This window comes from Mus musculus, chromosome 6, assembly GCF_000001635.26.
Source record: "Mus musculus strain C57BL/6J chromosome 6, GRCm38.p6 C57BL/6J".
NCBI classification, from domain to species: domain Eukaryota; kingdom Metazoa; phylum Chordata; class Mammalia; order Rodentia; family Muridae; genus Mus; species Mus musculus.
In genome coordinates, this window is record NC_000072.6 from 87738906 (window position 1) to 87760714 (window position 21809).

Sequence of the window (21809 nt, forward strand, 5' to 3'; positions counted from 1 at the left end):
TACTAACACCCACTTCTGGGTATTTGCCAGGACACTGGACAAACTGGACAGCTGAGCGCCCTAAAACCTCATTTTACCTGTCCACTCATATACAGCTCCTGTCGCCAGCAGCCACGATTCAGTGTTTAAATCTGGGATCGTCCTGCCCACTGTAGGTGGCTCTTCTCTGAGGTAATGCTGACACTCAGACTGCATGTCACTCGGGTCTTTTGTGTCTGGAGACTCACTGCAGAACACACGAGCTCAGAGTATCCTTTGCAGGGGGGCCTGACCTAGACAAGAACAAGCCATACAGGTTGGAGAGTGGAGTAGGCAGAAAGCCCCAAGTGCTGCCTTGTGGTCCCCACTGAAGCCCAGGTTCAGCCCTGCCTCGGCTCTGCCTGTTCCCACTCAGTCCATCCTAGCCCTGCACTGCCCATGCATGGCTGTCCTGGCTCCTACTCTCTTCCCAGCTCCCTTCCAGTCACTGACCACATGCTCAGGGCCACGGTGGCCCGAGCACCCAACAGAGCTGGGCGGCTTTCCTAATCACACCCTCTGGAGCCTCTTTGCCATGGCATACATAGCTCCAAGTGACCTGACCTCTGACCTCAGCTCTGCCAGGGCCCACTGCAGTAATCTACCAACACACTCATCCCTTGAGTCCACCACAGCCCTCTGCAGCCCCGAGGTCCGTCTCTGGTGGCCATCACAGATCTCAGCCAGATACCCCATCCCACTACAAGCAGTTCCCTGCGGTCCCTACAGCCTGTCCTTCCCATCCCTTTCTCGTTTTGTGACAATTTCCCTAAGTCTATCTCCCTGAGGCCAGCTAAGCCATGAGGTCTGGGCCCATTCTTGCTAAGGACAGAGCTGCCCCACAATATGTTGTGGAGGATTAGAGGACAGTATTAGCAGTGGGCTGACCAGCTAGCTGGAGGGCCACAGGCCCCCACTGAACCAGAGACTGCACAGCAGAGATGGCCAGAAGACCCCTGGGCTACCCCATGCCGCCTGTCTGTGACTTCTTTTCCACTTCTCTCCAGCGGCAGCCCTGGCCCTCCTTCCTCCTGTTGTTCTCTTGTTTTCACACATAGTCTCAACTTCCGAGAGGCTTCTCAGCTCAGGAAATATCTCACAGGAAAGGAAACCACAGTGTAGAACCCCCAGGACCTCCAGGGAAGGCTGTGGTCTGGCACAAGGATACCTGCCAGCCGAGGGTCTTATCAGCCTTATGGCTTTGTGAAGTTTCCAAGATACAGAGTGGTTCAAAGGGCTGGCAGCTGAGTGGCTGAGAAGGGGCAGACATTGTTTATACCAGGAGAGGCCACGATCAAACGTGGGAAGGTCTCCATGCCTCGTCTTGGCTTTGGAATGGCACAGTCACATGTCCCTTGATTCCAGCCACAGGTTTGCAGTGGGGCTCCAGCAGATGTCGGGGCCAGTCTTCATTTGCTTTTAGATAGAAGACATGATGCTGAATCCAGGTGACCTCAGAAGTAAGGTCACAGTTTATGAGTGACAGGGGGCTCTGCCTGTGGACATGGCCATGCTGTGAACTTCAGGCTGTCTTCACCCTTCCCTTTCAGTAGGTCACAGCCTTGAGTGGCAGGTCCCACCTGCTGGAGAGACCTTGCTGGAACTTGCTATAGACATGGTATGAGTACATGGTAAATTGCTAGAGGTGGCCTAATCCCTCTGGCTGGAGTCTAGTTCTGTGGGGGCTGAGGTGAGTGGAGATGACATAGATGCAGGACAGGAACCAGCATCTCTTACCATCTGCTGTGCATGAGGCAGCATGCCAGAGTTCTTATCTACACCACCTCATTTCTCCCCCAAGTAGTGCTGTAAGTGGTTTAGTAATGATAATACTTCCAGCTGCATGTCACAGAAACCCAATTCATAACAGCATAAGTAATAGCATGTATGGTGACTGGAAAGATGGCTCAGTGGTTAAGAGCACTGGTTGCTCTTCCAGAGGACTGGGGTTCAATGCCTAGCAACCTCATGGCAGCTCACAACAGTCTGTAATTCCAGGATCCAACACCCTCTCACAGACACACATGCAGGCAAAGCACCAGTGCACATAAAATAAAAATTTTAAAATTATTATGACTAAGCAGTGGTGGCATACACCCTGGCACTAGGAAAGCAGAGGCAAGCAAGACCTCAAGGCCAGCCTGGTCTACAGAGTGTGTTCTACAGAGTGAGTTCCAGGAAAGTCAGGCCTACACAAGAAACCGTGTCTTGAAGGGCCAAAAGTAGAAAGGATAAATAATAATAGTAACATCTGTGCCCTCCAATGGAAATCCTGGGGTGAGTGACCCTGACAACTAAGAAATGTCTTCAGAAGCTCTCCTCCTTCCTTAGCTATGAGCCACCTTGCCGGTGAGATGACCACGGGGTCCCAGTGACTGTGGCTCCCCATAGTCCTGAGGGTATCTTTCTGCCCTGGTTTCTCTGAGGACCTCAGGCAGCACTGGACAGATTTTAGCCTGGAAGCCAAAGTGAGGGCATTACTGTTGGTCAAACACATTCTGCTCAGACAAGCTTGGCAGAGAGGGCAGAGACCATCATTTCCCTCATCCAGACAGAATCTAGCCCTCTGCTAGCTTGCCACACTCTACTAAGAATTATTTTTCATTTTCAATGACCTAAAAAAAAAAACTTCAAAAAAGAATATTTCACAGTATGAAAATTTCATGAAATTCTAAATGTTTGTGAAGATTATCTAAGGTTTTCTTAGAACACAACCATGTTTGTCCTTTGAGCACCTCTGAGACTACTTTTGTGTTTCAAAGACCATGTATTATAAGGCCAGGCTTAAAAGCCTGAAATATTCTCAGAAAAAGTTTACCGATTCCTGAGTTAGTGTCAGTGTCTAGCAGAGTACTTTCCCGGCATGTGCTGGCTCTGGGATGCTGACAAACATGACTACATACATGTCATCGCCCTCGTGACTGGTGCCATCATATCCGCCATTAGGGCACCTGTTCATCCTGAGTGGGAAACTTGGATGGGATAGGAATGGTCTTTCTGCTTCTCTTCCCAGTCCTTTTCTTCCTGTGATGTCAGTGGTCACTAGTCTCACACACACACACACACACACACACACACACACACACACACACACCTTCAGTTTCACTGTTCACGGATTCAGTCACCAGTGGCCAATCACAATCTGAAAATGGAAAATGCCAGAAATAAGTAGCTCATAAAGGTCACACTGCACAGTGTTCTGGAAAGTGTGATAAAACCCACAACATCCTGCTGTCGGCCTTCTCTATATCCACGCTGCACGTGCAGCCCTCACGAGTCACTCCATAGCCATCTTGATTGGTTGACGCTGGCTAATTTTACATCAACTTGACACCGCTAGAGTCATCTGGGAGGAGGAACTTGCCCGATGACTGTATGGCATTTTCTTGAGTAGTGACTGATGCAGCTCTCTTTACATGGTGCCACCCCTGGGCAGGTGATCCTGGGTGTCTAAGAAAGCAGGTTGAACAAGCCATAGGGAACAAGTCAGAAACTGTGTTCCTCCACGCCCTCTGCTTCAGTTCCTGTCCTGACTTCCCTCCATGACGGACTGTAAGATGAAATAAACCCTTTTAGCCCCATCTTGCTTTTGGTCAAGTCTTTATCAAAGCAGTAGAGACTGAGGATGGGGCTTATTTTACTGGATGCAGTAACTGTTCCAGAGCAGTGCGAATCAATGCTCTTGACCTCTTACTGCACCTCATTTGTAAACTATACCTTCTCACAGGTCTTCAGAGGAGGAAAATGCCCAGTGAGCTAGCAGCTGCAGGCATCTATGAGGCATGATGAGGAATCCCCCAAATGAAGAGCCCTGCCTTCCCCTTGTGTATGTTCCTACAAACCATGTGTTTTCTACTTGCAGAGATTGTACTGTGTGCTCTCATGCTCCCTCCTCCTCCTCTCCTCCTGCTCCTCCTCCTCCTCCCCATCAGCTGCTCAATGCTGGTTTTCAGACCATGTTGCCAGGTCCCTCCGCTCACCACTTCTTCCTTACACAGTCCTCCAACCATCAGAGGGCGCCACCTCCTCCTGAGATGATGTTAAGTAAGTGTCATCCTGTGTGTCTCAGGAAACCTGATATGACATCACCCAAGAGCATCTGCCAGGTCATGGGTGGGGAGGATGCTCATGCCCTCTGACCAAGAAACCCAGCGCTGCCCACAGTGTGCTATGACATGATCAAGTCCTTTTGCCGTGTGACTTCTGCTTTTGAAATGAGTTGTTCACCCTGGGTCACAAACCCATTCGGCTGTGTGTTGTTCTGTTTCCTTTTCCTTCACTCTTAGATCTTGAGTTCACCCTGACCCTTCCCTTTGAGGGATGTGACCAGGGGTCGCTGCAGTTTTCTCTCCATGGCAGGGGTGCCGTCTTCAATCTAATTTGACCAATCAGGCTTTTCATCAGTTCCTCCTGTTGGTTACCTCATCCATCGAATCATTCTCCCCAACATTTGGAGCTTTCTTCGTTTGTTTTCTGTTGCCATAGCAAACCCCAAGGCTGGGTAGCTTTCAGAGAACAGAGGTTCACTCAGCTTGGGGATCCCCAGAGTGTGATGTCAGCATCTGGCAAGACCCTCACACTGCAGTGAGGTGGCCCAGGCACCACATGATAAACTCAGTTGACTAACACCCCCATGGGGACACATCCTCACGGTGTCACCTAATCCTAACCTCCTCCCAAACGCTCTGTCTCCAAACACCCTTCAGCATTTTGATTTGGGGATTAAATTCTCAAAGCACAGTGCTGTGAAGAATTCCAATTGTGGTGTATTTTGTGTTTGCATGAAGAGCAGAGTCCAATTCTGGGCTGGAATTATTGCAGAAAGACAGGCTTTTCACCACACCATCCTGTCTCCAAAACAAAACAAACAAAAACAAAAAAGAAAAAAGAAAAGAAGAAAACAGAAATGGGTTTGGAGCTTTACTTAATTTTAGTTATTCTAAATTTAAATAGCTATCTCTGAATTTTGGCTGCCATACTGGACAGCATCGATCAGATTTAAACTGTGGGACCAAACTAAAGAAACAAAGTAAGAAATTGACAAGACCCAGTGAACAGGAAGGAAGCATTGAACAAGCATGGGAGCTGGCATCTACTTAGTAGCAACTCTGTGTCAAGTCTATGTACCCCCTGCTCAGTCTCAACCCTTACCTCATAAGCTGAGGTGACCGCCTTCCTCCAAAGAACAGCAAGCCATCCCTAGCACTGACCCACAGTAGAGAAGATACAAACCAAAACCACGCTCATGAGGGATCCCAGAGGAACAGGCAGACTGCAGGGACCTTAGATAACACCCTTCTAAGATACAGACATACTCCTGTAGCTGAACAGCAACCCCTTTGTGCCTGTCCACAGGCCATAACCTACATCAAAGTGTATGACCAGGCCCACACTGGCCAGGAAGACATGAGGCCAAGCTCAAGGAGGATCAGTAACAAGGAGTAGTAGTGGGAGGATGACTAGAGACAGGGCTTCTCATACCCAGGGTCCTGCCAGGAAAATGAGCCTCTGAACCCCACTCCTACACAGCTTCTGCATGGCCAACTGGACATTTATGCATTAAACACTTCTATAGTAACTGTAGTGATAATTTCGGAGTTTTTGGTTTCTTTGAAAAATACAGAAATGTTATGGGAATATGTTTTCCTTTTAATCCCAGGTGTGGGATTTTGCCAGCTGCAGATAGTTTCTGTGCCCATGTGACATTTCGAATTCTGGAGACTTATCAGAGGGTAAATAAATGCTAGGGCCTAAGAGCTGGGTGTTGGTGGGTTTTGGTGGGTTGTTGGTTGGTTGCCATTGGTTGTTGTTGGTTGTGGTTTGTTAAGTAGACATGCACAAAGAAGAAACAAGTAGAAGAGGAAATTAGATGTCCTGATGGCAAAGATCAAACTTGCCCCTAATCAGTAGCAAGTAGTCTAACGATAATGTTTCTCCGTTTCCTTTCTATCCTTTAATCTCTCCTATCTAGTGTTAGGGGTTGAAAAGATGGAAAAAGAGTGAAGGGCAGAAGAAAAAAGAACCCACAAAGTAGCAAAGAGACAGCTACAGTAATGATATAAAATCAGAGTAGAACTCTGCTTGATGAATAAACAGTTTTCTGCACAGTTACAATATGCGAACAATTTTTCCAAGAGCACAGACTATGTGAGTTGAGGCGTTGGACTTTGTTGTGTTTGGAATTCCCCGAGAGTTGCATATCATTTCCTAAACACATCACAGATGGCAGAAGCTGAGTCCTTACCACTGAGGAACACTGTGACTCCTGACACTTATGTCCTGTGCGTCTGTGTGTCTACCTGCCTATCTGTCTATCAGGGTATATTTTCTTATCCTGTGTTTCAAGATGTCAGATGAAGGATACCAACAGCATCCAAGTAAATATTGCCCTTTCCCTTTTAAATACAGACTCATCCATTATGTGTGTTAGTCAACTTCCTGTCATAATAACAAAGTATCTTCAATGTCTGCATTAGTCAACTTTCTGTCATAGTAACAAAGTATCTAAGAAACAGTGGGGTTGGGCTGGGTCAGGGGTAGAGCATGACCCTATGTCTGAAGTCAGCACACATGAGGCCCTCTGTCCAATCCCAGGCACAGGGAGATGGGGGAGGGGCATTTGGCTCATGGTAATGGTTATCCACGTTCAAGGTTGGTCAGCTGTGCTGTTTGGGGGTCTGTGGTGAGAAACTAGTCACCTTTTACCCTTTGTTTTAGATCCACACCCATGATCTTTGGACTGTGCTGTCCTAAGATGAGCTAGAAGCTGCCTCTATTTCTCTGTGTGCTTTCCAAAGTTGTGCCAGAGCCATGTGTGGCTACGGAGCACTTGGAATGTGGCCAGTGTGGTAGGGTGGCTAAAGAAATGGATCTGGCCAGGCGGTAGTGGCACATACCTTTAATCCCAGCACTTGGGAGGCAGAGGCAGGTGGATTTCTGAGTTCAAGGACAGCCTGAACTACAAAGTGAGTTCCAGGACAGCCAGGGCTACACAGAGAAACCCTGTCTCGAAAGAAACAAAACAAAACAAAAAAACAAAAAAAAAAAAAAACAAAAAAAAAAAAAAAAAAGGAAGAAAGAAATGGATCTGTAGCTTTGCTTGTGTGTGGGGGACAAAACTACTCACCTCCTGAACCAGGAAGCAAAGGAAGAAGAAAGGGTCAGGAGCCCAGTTGTACCACCCCCAGGAGCACACCCAAATTACTTTATCCAACCAGGCTCTACCTCCTAAAAAGCTCCATTACAGCCCAGTAAGACCGAGCTGACACCAAATCTTCAACACACTGGCTTCCAGGAAACAGTCCAGATCTCCATGGTTCCAGACCGTTAGAGTCTGGATACTCTGCCCTGCCCTCTGTGCACAGGAAGCCTGTCTGGGAGGAGCCCTGCTCTGAAGATGCCCCAAACTACTGCTTGTTAACTAGTAGTTGAGCATTTGTTAGCCTCCGGACTGCCCACCTCAGCCCTGTTTGCCATATGTATGTAAAGCCTGTTACTTAATTTTCCCTTAAGTTGACATCTCTCTCTCTCTCTCTCTCTCTCTCTCTCTCTCTCTGTCTGTCTGTCTCCCCCCCCCCTACAGTGCTGAGATGGAACCCATATCCTTAGACATGCTAGACAAACTCTACCCCTGGCTACACTTCCAGCCCAGCTTAAATAATTTTAAAAGGAAGTCATATCACTATTATAAAGTTTGAAAGATAATAAATAAAACTTATATGCTCACTGTTTTTAGGAGACATTTGAAATAAATGCATAGCTGAATACACACAGTCTCCCCATTCATCTGGTTGTTCCCTAAACTCACCCCAAACATCAGTGAAGGCAGGCACTCCATTATTTCATTTCATCATAGGACCCCCAAATGTCCAACCCAGGGTAGAGCCTTGTTCTTGCCCACTGGCAAACATGTGGGAAATGAAATGAGTCAGCTCAGAGTGGGGCGAGGGAGCTGTGTGGCTCACATAGCAAAGACGTGGTTCTGCAGGCTGGTGGCAGCTTCTGAGGTCCCTTGGCATCACTGAACTAAGAAGGAAGTCTGTCAGAAGGAGCTGGGAGCTTCTGGGATGGGAAGAAAATGCAACATCTGGCTCCTGTCAGACTGTTTAAACCCCTGGGCTGGCAGCCAGATGTGGCCATGGCCCACAACATGGAAGCTATCAGAGGCTCACTAGAGTTCCAGGAGGGTGTGGCTGTGGCCAGCTGGAGGGAACACCCAGCCACACAGAGGACTTGGGTCTGAGGAAGAGTGGGAGTCACCAGAGTTCATCCATCCAGATCCATCTAGCCACTGGGAGACTCCAACAAGGCCTTCCAGGTCAGGGATATCTTGACATCTCCCAGATACACCCTTACTCCACAAAGGATCCCAAAAGAGAATAGTACCTGGTGAAGTAGGATCCTCCTGGAGAACACAGGCCAGGGAAGTACAGCATGTCTCCTGGTAACTTAATAAGGGGTTGCAGCTCTATCAACCATGCAGAACTCAGAAATCCCAGTTAGCAGGCAAGAGCCACATGGAACCCTCAGAAAATGGAAAATGTCAAAGTTTGTCCTGACCTTACTCCCTTACCTTGCTTCAGGCGTTTCCTTGTCCCAAATCCATGGATGTGACCTTCAGTCTCCTAAAGCTGACAGTAGCTATGCTGTGTCACTCCAGGGACTTCCTTTCCTTTGAGGAGGCCTTCTTTGTGAAATGGGGACAATGGCATGACTTATTGCTATGGTTGACATGTGGAGTGTCCCCACACGTAGTCCCAAGATGTCTGGGGAGGCTATAGAACCTCAGAGAGATGAAGCTGAACTGGAAGAAGTTAGAGAGCAAGGGCCATGGGACAGGTATGATAGCTAGTTGTATGTCCGTTTGACATGGCTAGAGTCGTTTGGGACAAGGGAACCTCAGCTAAGAAAATGTCCTTCCCAGATTTGCCTGTTACAAGCCTTTGCTGCATATTCTTATTTATTGACTGATGTGGGAGGGTCCAAGGATCCAGGTTCAGTTCCCAGCCCCCTAGTGCTGGCTTACAACTATTGGTAACTCATCTCAGGGGCTCCTACACCCTCTTCTGGATTCCATGGACACCAGGTACTCATGTGGTACACAGATATGTATGCAGGCAAAACATTCATATACAAAAAATAAAAATAAATCTTTTTGTGAATGCCAACCATATTAGGTAGCTACCAGACTGGTTACCTTGGCCTCTAAAGATGTCAGAGCTCTTACCCAACTACTAGGTAATTCAGACACTTGCACATGGTCACAACATAACTGCCCCAGCCCCATTCACTCATGATCACAGTATGACTGCCACAGCCCCATCACTCATGGTCACAATATAACTGCCACAAACCCCATTCACTCATGGTCACAGCCCCAAGTACAGCATTACCACATGACCACATGCAAAACCGAGTTTCCTTTTTCATAATTCTTGTTACACAGATGAAAATCCATCCTGAAGTGTCTGCAGAAGACTTCGCCTTGCATCTTGTTTTGTTTAACAAAATCTCAATCATTCCATTTTACCAATGAGGACTCTGGAGCCTGCTGAGGATGAAAGCCTGCTGGTCAGAGAGGCAGAAAAAAAGCACCCAGCTGACCGTTCTCCTCAGCCCACAACATCCCAGAAACAATTCCCATCTCGCTTATCGCCATCCCCAAAACAAACAAACAAACAAAAAGCAAAAACAAAAAAAAAAGAGCACCTTCCAACTGAATGTCCCTCCCCGCTACTTCCTGTGCGTCTCTCTATCTGTCCTCCTGACTTCCTTTACTCTCTCTGTTTTTTTTTCCTGATAATCCTCTGTTCACTTCCTGTCAGCTGATTGCTGGCTCCGCCTCTTGACCTATGGTTGACTTTACTTAATCTTGTTTACAGTATTGAAGCAGAAAGCTCTTGACCTAAAGATGCGTGCTAGGGCTGAGCCACACCACAACTAAAAACAGGTTTTTCCAGTCAATAACACAATCTCAGGATTCACAGTGTGATCAAATATCCTGCAACACATCCCATTCTCTAAACTTGGGTTTCGTGTCTGTTCCCTATCAGCAAAGGAAAGTGGGTCATATCTTAACCTTAACGTAGCCTATGGGAAGCTGCCTTTCCCAGCACAGTGGTGTAAACCATGGGTGACTCATCTGTGCAGAGTAAGAAATAGATGAAGATGTCCTCACCTCTCAAAACATGTCGCTCCCCTACCCACAGGTCGGAAGGGCCTCAGCTCCTAACACCCCAACAAGCCAGTCCAAGGCCAGGAAACAGGAATGGCGAACCTACTGCTGGAGGAACCAGAGATTCGGACACTACTCCAGAGGGAGTCCAGCGGTCAGACAGCAGAGACACAGATGAAGGTCAGTCCCCACATGCCAGCCTGATGCCAGGCCTATGGTCAGTGAGGCCATGCCCCATCCCTGTTCTCAAGGGCTGCAGTATTGGAACTACCTCCAGCCTCCAGACAAAAGGCCATCCTGCTACTCAGGCTGGCGTCCAGTACCTTCGAAGGATTATCTCCTGGTGTCTTTACACAAACCTGAACCTTGGGAATCTGGGTGCTCACCCCCACAGTGTGCCAGGTCCTGGATCTCCGTCGCTCACTCCCAGTCTCAGAGCCCTTCCATCTGCCCCTGCCTTCAGCACCAGACAATGCAGATGAATGCCAGGGGGCAGTCAGGGGCGGGAAATAATGCTGTCAATATTAGCAACATTGTCATGAAAATCCTCACAGTGAGTCCCTGTGGCCCAACCAGACAGTGGGTCCCTGAGAACTCATGGGTGAAGCCATGGGAGGGCAACGGGTGCCCAGAGCCAGGGATTCCTGATGCCTGTGTCTCTGGTCTCGTGTGAGGTAAGGTCTCATTTTTATTTTTAAATGCTGCTTCAAGTAGGGAATTCTGAGTGTCAGGTCAGTCAGCACAAACTGCTCAGGAAAGTATGGGCTCGCATAACTTGAGTCCATAGATTTGGGGCCACCCCCAATAACTACTGGCCTATTCCCCCAACCCTGAGATCAATCACTGTCAGCAGACATACCTCCCTGGCTCCAGCCCATATCTTGGCCTCCAAGCCCAGAGCAGGAAGATCAGCCCCCATCTGAGTTCATTTTGGCTATATCCTTCACTGACTTGCATGGTGTCCCAGCTCTTCCAGAACCTCCACTGAGACTGGAGAGAGCTGTCTCTGGTTGACACAGCCTGACAGATACCCAGAGCCGGAATGCAAAAGGGTCAGGGTCTCTTGGAGTCTCTGATCTGCAAATAGGGACAAGGACTTTGGCTGGGCAATAGGACAGGGCAGCTGCCATCACCTACGCCAGTCAGGATGGTGTTCACCAAAGCTCAGCAGTTAGGGGGACCACAGGCCACATATTGGACACCTTTTCTCCCACAACCCCCCAAAACTGAGAACTGAAAGTCCTGAGTGACATATACCAGCACCCCACAAAGCTCTATCCAGTTCCCCAATCTAAGTCATTACATGTCCTGAAGTAGATCTGATGCTGGGCCATGACACCAGAGATGCCTCCTCATGTGCCACCTAAGGAGACAGGGACTGTATCTCAGGGGCTCCCGTGCAGTTCCCCAGGGGCTGAGCCAGTGTCATGGTGTCACCAGTGCCTCACTTCACACATGTTCCCAAGGAGGGCTGTTTGGTCCTCATGCCGGGTCACCAGTCCCTGGATGTCATATTTCCCCAGCAGAGGATGAGCAGCTGTTCCGCTCCGTGGAAGGCCAGGCCGCCTCTGAGGAGGAAGAGGAAGAAAGGTGGCAGGAAAAGCCAGGGCGCCCACAGGCCCATGGTGAGGTACCCCTGGTGCAACCCTCAGGCTGTGTGAGTAGGTAAGTGCCTGGATAGCCCCAGGCTGCCAAAAAGCACAGAGCAGCACAAAAGTAGATTCTCCTTGCAGAGCCTTCACACGGCTTCATTAGGGGAAGCCAACAGTTCTAGTGCACAGCCACACTTAGCCCCTGACAGCCCTTCCTGGTAGACATAGCTCAGAGGTGGGTACACATCCCTCCAGGGGCACAGATGACTTGAGGAGACACTCAAGCCTGGCCATCACTCCCTTGATCACTGTCCCTAAGACCCACCCGCTCCTGTCATTTTGGAGCTATCCATCACTTCCTACTGCACCATTCAAAGCCCTCCTGTTCTCCAGCCTGGCCCTGGGCTGCTTCTTTCTCAGCTGCCCACTGGTATAATCCCTGCACCATCTTAGAGGATAATGAACACGGGCTTGGTACCCATGGCTATCTCAGCTTGCTTGGTTTTCCTGGGCTTCAGTCCCCTTGTACAGACGGGTCTGTAACACTGTCTTCATGAAGACTCAAGGCCAGGGTGTAAGATGCCTTCAGGGACAGCACAGCTATTACATTGTAAAGCACGACTGGCTTTCTGGGATGGGGGTATCACTCATTATTTATGTTCATACAAAGCACTTGTTGAGTAACTACTTGTGTGCCAGGCAAAATTAGAGACATTGAGAAAATAATAAACAGATGGTTGCCCTGCCATCATAGAGCCTCTACTGTAGGGAGGGAGGTAAGAAGAGAATGTGAAGACATGGGAGGTGCGAGAAGACCTGGAAACAAGGGAGGAAGAGCAGGCAAAGGCGCTGAAGCATGCTGGGGGGCCTGGGGAGTCCACTGGCTGGGTCAGACTGAATGAAGTAGATGAGAAGGGGTTAGGCAAGTTGTAGGGGACACCTCTGACTGTTCCTCTGAGAAGCCAAGGAGCCACAGGAAATGCTGCGCAGGCAGGATCCATGACATCTGCTGACACAGGGCTGGAGCACCAGGACAGTGGGGTCCCTGCAGTGCTGACCTCTCCTTTCCTACAGGTGTGACGACCAGACAGCTGAGACGCTCAAGGCTTCCTTTGGCCACTGTGATGGTGCTGAGCACATCTGCACCCTAGAGCTGGAAACCCATGTCACCAGGCTTGGCGAACAGCTGCAGACCCTGGGGACACCGGAGGAGGAGGTCAGCAGGGCCCTAAGATGCCAGGTCTTACAGCTGGAGGGACTTGCGGTCTTATAGCCCATTCACAGAGATGTGACCAGAACTCAGGAGGTGTGGTTTCCTCTGATTTCACTTCATGGGAACTTTGATTGCCAGTTACAGAGTCCCATCTCAGATAATCTAGGTTACAAAGCAGGAGCTTATAAGAACTGAGAGGGTCCTGGGCTGCAGGCATAGCTGGCCAGGCGCATAATAAACATGGTTGTTTCCTTCTGGGACTCTCTGAAGCCTCAGCCTTGAGTCACAGACTGAAAAATCTAGGGATCATCAAGGATGGAGTCTTTTTAAAATATTTATCTATCTATCTATTTATTTAATGCATATGAATACACTGTAGCTATCTTCAAACACACCAGAAAAAGGCATTGGATTCCATTACAGATGGTTGTGAGCCACCATATGGTTGATGGGAATTGAACTCAGGACCTCTGGAAGAGCAGTCAGTGCTCTTAACTGCTGAGCCATCTCTCCAGCCCCTGAGGATGGAGGTTTAACAGTTTAAAGATCTCAGCTAGCAGCTGGGCATGGTGGTGCATGCCTTTAATCCCAGCACTTGGGAGGCAGAGGCAGGCAGATTTCTGAGTTCGAGGCCAGACTGGTCTACAAAGTGAGTTCCAGGACAGCCAGGGCTACAGAGAAACCCTGTCTTGAAAAACAAAAAACAACAACAATGACAAAAAAAATCTCAGCTAGCTCTATTTGTGATTCTAGAATCAGGGAGCACTTCAGCCCACTGAGCAGTGAGTGTCCAAAAAAAACAGGACTATCCATGTCCCTGTGGGGAAGGACCACAGGTGACTTATAGATCTATATCAGGAAATGCCATGTTCCTACAGGTCATGTTTTTGGTAAGGATGAAGGTAGGCAAACTATTTCACTGGGCACACAAGCATGTGCTTTCTCCATCCTACTCACTGTACAGTTTTGGGCAGGCGCTTAGCTTCTCTGGCCTCAGGGTAGTTTATCTGCATGTCTGCCTTACCTGCAGGCCAGACTAGGCGATCTCTGCAAGTGTCCAGGAGGCAGGCAGCCTTGCTGGGGAGCTGTGAACATCTGTCATGGGGGAGGGGGTATAGGGAACGCACTGAGACCCTTTCTCCCAGGCAGAACTACAGCAGATGGTGGAAGCTGAGCATCTGAGGCTAGAGCTGCAGATGGTGGAGACAGAGAGGGTCCGGCTGTCGCTGCTGGAAGAAAAGCTGGTGGATGTGCTACAACTCCTGCAAAGGCTCCGGGACCTGGTGGGAACTCGGGGAATCCTGGAGGGAAGGGGGTGCTGGGGGAGCCAGAGCAAGGTGATGGTAAGACAGGCCAAGAAGAGTGTATAGGGGCACTTCAAGGAGCAGGGGAGGCTGGGAGGCTGAGGCAGGCGCTGATGAGAAGCCTGTGTGGCAAGTCCAGGACTCTGGAACCTCATAGTCAGCAGGTGCTCCTCCATTGACAGATATAGAATGGAGCCCAGAAGGGAGAGTGGGGGCAGGAGGGAGGATGGAGGGCAGGAAGGGAAGATGGAGGAAGGAAGGAAGGAAGGAAGGAAGGAAGGAAGGAAGGAAGGAAGGAAGGAAGGAGAAAGGGATGATGTGGGCAGGAAGGGAGGGTGGGGACAGGAAGGGAGAGGTGGAGGCAGGAAGGGATGATGTGGGCAGGAAGGGAGGGTGGGGACATGAGAGGAGATGCGTGGCTACTGTACCAGTTCAAAGAGCTGCACAGAAGCCTCTAGGCATCTCTATGTTCCTCGTGCTGAGTGGAGACATGGAAGCCACAATCTGATCCAGCCTCTCTTGTCTCTCTTGAAGAACATATCAAAAAGAGCCCTGGGGAAGATGTTGCTGAATGCCCTGGACCGGAACCCCTCACAGGGTAGGCAAGGGTGCCTTGCAGAGAATGCATGGCGGCTAAGGGCATCCCAGCCAGGAACTCCAGCTCTGCTCTAAGCTCCTGTCTGCAGACTGATCACTCTGTCCCAACCCCAAATGCCTACGGGCTGTGGTCAAAACATATTTCAGAAAGCAGACAGTACTGTTTAATGAGAAGAGAGTGGCAGGGGCCACAGGCAGCTGTGACAACTAGAAGCCAGCAAAAGAACAGCAGACAAGAGTGGATTTGCTGGCTGGATTTCCAAGTCAGGCTGCTGCTGCTCACTGAAGTTACCCTGGGCCGGACCAGGGAAGTGCCTCAGTGCCCAGCTCTGACAGCTGACCTCTAAGAAAGGCATTATCCCCATCACATAGTCAAGAATGAGCTCAGCCAAGTGCCTGGGATTCCCCTAAAGCCCCAAGCCCTGTGGCAAAGCTGAGAGCAGCAGAACTTCATCAGCTGTGACCCCACCCCACCCCCGAAGCTGACCCTGCCTCACAGGGCCTCCTGGGGAGACAGATAGGTGAGCCTTCACTTGCTGGCAGGAACTCAAACCGCCCATTATTGGTAGAGACAAAGAGTAAACAGAACAGTGGCTCTCAGCCCTCCTGATGCTGCAACCCTTTAACCCAGTTCCTCATGTTGTGAGGACCCCCAGCCATAAGATTATTTCATTGTTACTTCATAACTAATTTTGTTCCTGTTGTGAATCATGATGTGAATATCTGATATGCAGCATGGCTGTAACCCACAGGCTGAGAGAACCGTGGTCTAGGAGTTAAGCAGGAACACAAGGGGCAGCACTGGGCAGGGCTGGGAAGTGGTACGGAGCAGGTAGTAGGCAAACCTCACGGAAGAGAGAAGTGACTGTGGGTAAGATACCAAAATCCACCCTGGCTCCTGCCTTTTGTTTCTCTGCAGAGGGTACATGTGGCACCTTGGCCATCCTGGACACCTTGCACCAAGCTTTGGTTGGCTGTGAGCTCCTACAGAGAAATCCCTCGGCACCAGCATCCACAGCTCCTGCACACACGAACCCCTTCCTCATCTCCTGCTGAGCTCGCTGGCCAAGTCTTGGGCCACCATGGTCATTCTCGCCGTCATCAGACCAGCCTGACCACAACCAGACAAGCTAGCCTCCATGATCAACCTGACTACCAATGGGACTAGCACTAGCCATCGCTGGACCAGCCACCATGGTTATCCTGACTACCAGTCCAGCCTCCATGGTCCGTGGCCACTGCTGGACTGTCTTCCACCATCTGAACACTCTCCACAAATGATCTGACACTTGTCATTCCCTCAGAACTCAGGCAGCCAAGGCTTCTTCCAAAACTGGGTCTGGCAGCGACCCCTTTCTTGGGCCTCTCACATTCTCTCAGAGCCTCCACATTGAAAGCCTGAAGTTGCTAGATCAGCCTGAACCTGAGGCTGTCATCTCATCCTGGGCACAGCACACAGTACATTCCAGAATCTCTGCCCGAGAGTCCTGAGATCTCCACGCACCGCCCCCCAGCGCTGTCCTCTTCCACCAGCATGCCTGCTAAGTAAACCCAGGCCCAGCCTCCAGGACACATCTAATCACTGGGGAACTCCCCACCTCTGAGGCAGTGTTGCAACTAGGAACAGCAGAGTGTTCCAAGGAGAAAATGATGTCTGTAGGCTTGTGGGTGGAAGCTGGGCTGTCACCTCATCCAAAAGGAGAGGTGGAATGTAAGTAGGCACAGAGAGAAAAGTTACAACCAGATCAAAGGTGGGATGCTACCAAGGACCCACCCCCCTCAGGAGTCAGTGCCCAAGGCCAGGCACCAAACAGGCAGGTCTAAAGCAGGGGGCTGCCTCCTTTTGATCTTTCCTGCTCAGCCTGAGCCCACAAGGCCCTGCTTGCCCCAGCCGACTGACCTGTGCTATTTGGTCTGCTCAAGAAAGGCCTGATAAGGGCTAGTGAGATGGCTCAATGGGTAAGAGCACCTGACTGCTCTTCCAGACTGCTCTTCCGAAGGTCCAGAGTTCAAATCCCAGCAACCACATGGTGGCTCACAACCATCAGTAACAAGATCTGACTCCCTCTTCTGGAGTATCTGAAAACAGCTACAGTGTACTTTAAGAAAGAAAGAAAGAAAGAAAGAAAGAAAGAAAGAAAGAAAGAAAGAAAGAAAGAAAGAAAGAAAGAAAGAAAGAAAAGACAGGCCTGATAAAGCTGTATGCGTACTAGAACTTAGTGTGGACAAATGTGCAAGGAAACACTCCAGGGGACCAAGCAAAGGGGAACCCCCCCACTTTGGCGAGTCTAACTTTGTGAGCTCGATTCTGACACTCACAGGAAAGATAGAAGAAAAATCACTGAGTACTTCTGGGAGGAGGAGGCCCATGGCCAGTGTGGAATGTGCTCCCACATCCTGGGTTTTGTTTTCTGTTTTTCTCATGCCAGCATGTCCGAGCACTACAGGAGCTCCCAACCACACACACTGTTGGCCTCAGTCTGTTCTCTTCAACAAGCTGCCCTGGAGAAGAAGCCTTTCACTGGAGCCTGAGAGGTGCAGGCTTCATCAGAGCCCTGACAAACTGGGCAGAGCTGGCCCGACCCAGCCAAGGGAGAGCAGACCAGAGACAAGTTTAGAATCCCTAAAACAGCCATGATCACAGGCGCTGTGTTTGGTTGTTTTACATTCTTTGAGGGGGATTCCCCCTATGTTGCTTAGGCTAGTCTCAAACTCCTGGGCTCAAGCTATCCTCCTGGCTCCCAGGCATCTGGAACAATAGGCCATAGTCCCCTATGCAGCTAGCTAATCCTGGAGTAACAGAACACCTACTTCCTACCTACATTTTTATTACCACATCACTAAAGGCTCAGCTTCTGGAGTTCCTTACCCAGCACATGGAGTCAGTCTTTCGCAGAAGATAGTCTGAAGAGACAGTCATCCCTGACTGTATCAAGAGAGTCACGAAACATCAGACTAGGAATTTGAAACATCTGGTTACCAGGCAGCTCTAAAGGAAGAGGCCAGCCGCATGCAAGGCCAAGCAAGCAACACAAACATAGGATGCGTATCCCAAGGAAGGGCCAAGGATTGCTCAGAATCGTACAACCAAACAGAGTAAAGAACTCTTCCATATGATCAGAGATGATGGTACAAATGAGGAAGGACTCCAGAGAGAGGCTCAGAGACGATGGTAGGAACGAGCGAGGAAGAACTCCAGAGACACGTCCTAGAAAATTCTAGAACTGAGCAGCAGAGATGAAAAGTCTAGGAACGGGGAGCAGAAAGGGCCAGGAAGTGTTGGACAACTCCAGCATGTGTAACTGAGGGGAGGGAATACAGACCAACAGCTACAGCAGATTTGGCTGAACGTCCCCACGCTCCTGCCAGGCGCCAAAGCACAGATCCAGAAGACAAAAAGAGCACAGGCAGAATAAATGCAAAACAAAATAAAATTTAAAATAATACTGAAGCCAGGCATGGTGATGCACACCCAGAATTCCATTGCTCAGGAGGCTGAGGCAGGAGAATCAGGAGTGTACAGCCAGCCCAAGTTAAATAGCAAGAGCTCATCTCAAAAGGGACAACAGGAGAGAGGAGAGAGTGAGACACTGAGATGGGGAGAGAGTATTCATTGTGTCTTGCAAAATCACCATTCAGATGGAAGGAGTGAAGGTTTTCAGACAAGCAAAACTCACCAGGGTTTGCAAGAAACAAAGGAAGTTTTTTGGGGAGAAGGGGAATTATACAAACACACATTTTTGATTCATATAAAGAAGGAAAAAAAAAACACAAAAGAAAGAATAAGTTAAGGTAGAAAACAATTCTTTATTTCTCTTATTCTCCCTTACCTAACAAAGAGCCGTTTGTTGACGATCTGAGAATAAAGCATGTATTGCATTCAGCTTCTGTGAGTGAAATGCCCAGCCCAGGAACTGGGGCGTCTTGCTATTGTGGCTATTGTGGGGCCTGAAAAGCTTTGCTGCCCATGAAGCAGCACAGGTGCTGAAAATGGACTTGGATAGATGGGCCTTGCAATGTTAGAACAGCCACTAGGAAAGGAAGGGAGGAAGGGGCAGCAAAGGAGAGAGGGTGGGGTTACAGAAAACACTGAATCAGAACCACGAATGGCAGAACACAAGCCGAAGTCAGAACAACAGACATCAACCGTGAGCAGTCGTGGGAGATATCAGCACCCTATCAGCATCACCCCCAAATATTAAAGGTCTCATTATAACAACCAAAAGATAGAGATTCTCAGACCAGCTAGCCACATGTTGTCTGCAAGAATCCAGCTGAGGAGGCTGGAGAGACAGCTCAACACTGCTCTTGCAGAGGACCTGGGTTCAATTCCCAGCACCCCCAAGACCACTCACAACTTCCTGTAACTCCTGTTCCAAGTGATCCAGTTGCCCCCTTGTGACTCTTCAGACAGGCATGTGATACACAAACACACTCCAGCACATACACATAAAGAAATAACATAAATGAACTTCTTCAAATAAAAGAAATCTACTTTAGATTTAGACACATGTGGATTCAGTAAAGTGGGTGGAGTCAAGTACTACTGTGTCGGTGGTGATCAAAAGAAAGTTAGGACTCTCCGTACTCACTTCGGACAGAGCAGACTTCAAGGCAAGGGGAAGGATGTGGGGGGGCGAAAGGGGCATCACATGGTGTCAAAGGGGTCAGCTCATTAAGAAATAATGTGTCTACTTAGCAACAGCCACAAACTGCTGGAGATGGAATTAACAAAAATCCAGGCATAGTGGTGCATGCCTCCAATCACAACACTCAGGAAGTGAGTTCAAAGCCAGCCTGTTCTACATAGACCTTGTCTCAAAGAATAATATATTGATAGAACTTTCAAGAAACTGATGAGTCCACTATCATAGTTGCAGACTTCAACAGTTCTGTAAGAAATGGACGCATCCAGCAGGTCTGACACCAGTAAATCTGAGAACACCAGAACCATGAAGCAGATGGACCCAGTGGACACAGACTACTCACCCCACAGTGGCACAAATGCAGTCTTCAAGCTCAGACAGCAGTCTTCACATTCTCCTAACTAAACTATGCGGACCATGCAATGCTCTCAAGTGACAGCAAAATTAAATTGGAGTCTTGTAACAGAAAGACAGCTTGGAAATCCATAAGTGCTTAGAGACTGAATACTATATTTCTACATTAAATAGATATCAAAGAAGAAAATCTCAAGAGTAATTTTAGAACACTCTTACCTAAATGAAAATGGAAATCTACCCCAGTCGGAATGTATGGGACACACAAGAGCAGTGCTCAGAGAGAAATGGGGAAATGTTAGCACAAATGAGACATCCAAAAATCAATATTCCTGCACCTCAGGAAGCTATAAATGAAAAGCAGAGTGTAAGACCAACCTGATCAGTACGTCCCAATCCGAAGTGTACAGACTGAATACAAAAGAATAAAAATCACAGCAGAAATCCAACTCAGAATAGGACCTTAGAAAAGCCAAAGCTGGTTCTTTGAAAAGATTAACGAATTTGGTTAATAAAAGCTTCTCACCAGGATGATTAAAGAAAGACCAGAGGAAACAACTTACAGATACCAGAGGTGAGAGAGGGACTGTCACTGCGGGGTAGCCCCTAACCATGCCAGAAGTAGTTCAGGTGTGACTGAAGAAGCCTTGTAAGCAAAATAAAAAGTACCAATTCCTTGAAAACAGGTAAAAGCCACACATGAGAAACAATCTGATATGTATCAGATAATGTAGTTAATAATTAACAGAACAGAAAAATAACAGGGCTCAGGACAGTTCCCCAGCACCACTGAACCACAGGGAAAGGGTTATACAGGTCAGCCACAGTCTCTTCCAGAACACAGAAACAAGCCACCTTTCCATCCCCTCCTGTGCGGTCAGGGTTGCCAGCATGCAAGCAAATATCTCAAACAAACAAGACAGAGCAAAATGTCCCAGAGGTACAGCTGCAGCGAGCCATAGTCAGCAGTGTAAGCTGGGGACGCAGCTCACTGGCAGACTAGTGCCCTTCACTAGGGACCTAGGCTTAGTCTCCAACACGAGGGAGGGAGGGAGGGAGGGAGGGAAGGAAGGAATGAACAAACAAACTTATGGCCGTATTGGAAGGAAGCAAGACATCATGGCCTTGTCCATAACCTTACAGAGAAGTGAGGCTGGTACACCCTGCTCCTTGAGCCTTCAGAACATTACTGGCGACAGCCTGGGGCACTCTTTCCCTCACCACACAGTGTACAGAGACCTTGAACTTGGATGGGATCTGAGCAAATGCCTAATGCCCTGGTTACTTGCCTCTCCTAGCCAAGTACAAAGTTCAGGGTGAGATGACCTCAGAAGACAGTGGGATTCTCTGGACGAAGGTCTGAGACACAGCCAATGCATCATCTATGATTGTCAGAAAGCTGTGGACTTACCTCACATCCACACCTCAGTGACAAGGACTGCTGCCCCCATTTCGGCTTCTCCCGGAAGGGGGATGAGGCAAGAATAGCCAGGGTGGTTACACACCTAGCTGGGCTGGAGCGAGGGAAACTTAGATGGGTGAGTGTGAGTGCTTTGTAGGATCTCACACAAGTAATAAACACACTAGGGAACTGCTTTGGAGAACTGGTTCATTTCTTGGGGTAGGGGGAGAGTATTTATGCCCCTTGGGAGGTGGCCGGGGTCTCTGGGGCAAGATTTGTGCTGCTCTATGCCATTGGTCAGGTTAGGGGTGTTGGAGGACACTTTATCTGCATACTCAGGGGCTTGGTTGCAGGGGTAGGGGGCCTTAGAATTCAAACAAAGAGTGAAGCCTGATAACTGTCAGGGTAGTAAATTCCTGCTAGGATTGATGGTGGGGAAGCCAGCTCTATGGCACCAGGTTGGGAGTAGGAAGGTAGCCAACTACTGTGGTCCTCATGTTTGAGGTATC

At 49.0% G+C, this 21809-nt stretch overlaps 1 protein-coding gene and 1 long non-coding RNA gene across 10 annotated transcripts in view; one reads left to right on the forward strand and one right to left on the reverse strand.

The window, feature by feature from the left end:
• Positions 1–21809, forward strand: part of Efcc1 (EF hand and coiled-coil domain containing 1) — a 31839-nt gene that overhangs the window by 8316 nt on the left and 1714 nt on the right. Inside the window, exons 3-8 of one of the 6 annotated variants that reach the window (XM_006506440.4) lie at positions 10227–10372; positions 11716–11857; positions 12859–13000; positions 14147–14280; positions 14836–14899; positions 15818–20472. In XM_006506440.4, coding sequence (XP_006506503.1) covers positions 10227–10372; positions 11716–11857; positions 12859–13000; positions 14147–14179 — 463 coding nt within the window. In that variant the 3' untranslated portion in view covers positions 14180–14280; positions 14836–14899; positions 15818–20472. Of the gene's footprint in view, positions 1–10226; positions 10373–11715; positions 11858–12858; positions 13091–14142; positions 14281–14835; positions 14900–15817; positions 20473–21809 lie in introns of those variants that run through there. The other 5 variants (XM_006506438.3, XM_017321691.2, NM_001159697.1 and 2 more) reach the window with 5 other exon arrangements.
• On the reverse strand, positions 2131–11744 carry Gm34414. 4 transcript variants are annotated; one of them, XR_377814.4, is made up of 4 exons: positions 8591–10229; positions 8404–8465; positions 7826–8043; positions 2131–4865 (listed from the first exon to the last, which is right to left on the reverse strand). It is a non-coding gene; the product is annotated as a predicted gene, 34414 (long non-coding RNA). The 4 variants fall into 4 exon arrangements; XR_003956327.1 differs by adding an exon at positions 11641–11744 and having other exon boundaries at positions 7826–11555; XR_003956326.1 differs by adding an exon at positions 11052–11744 and having other exon boundaries at positions 7826–10707.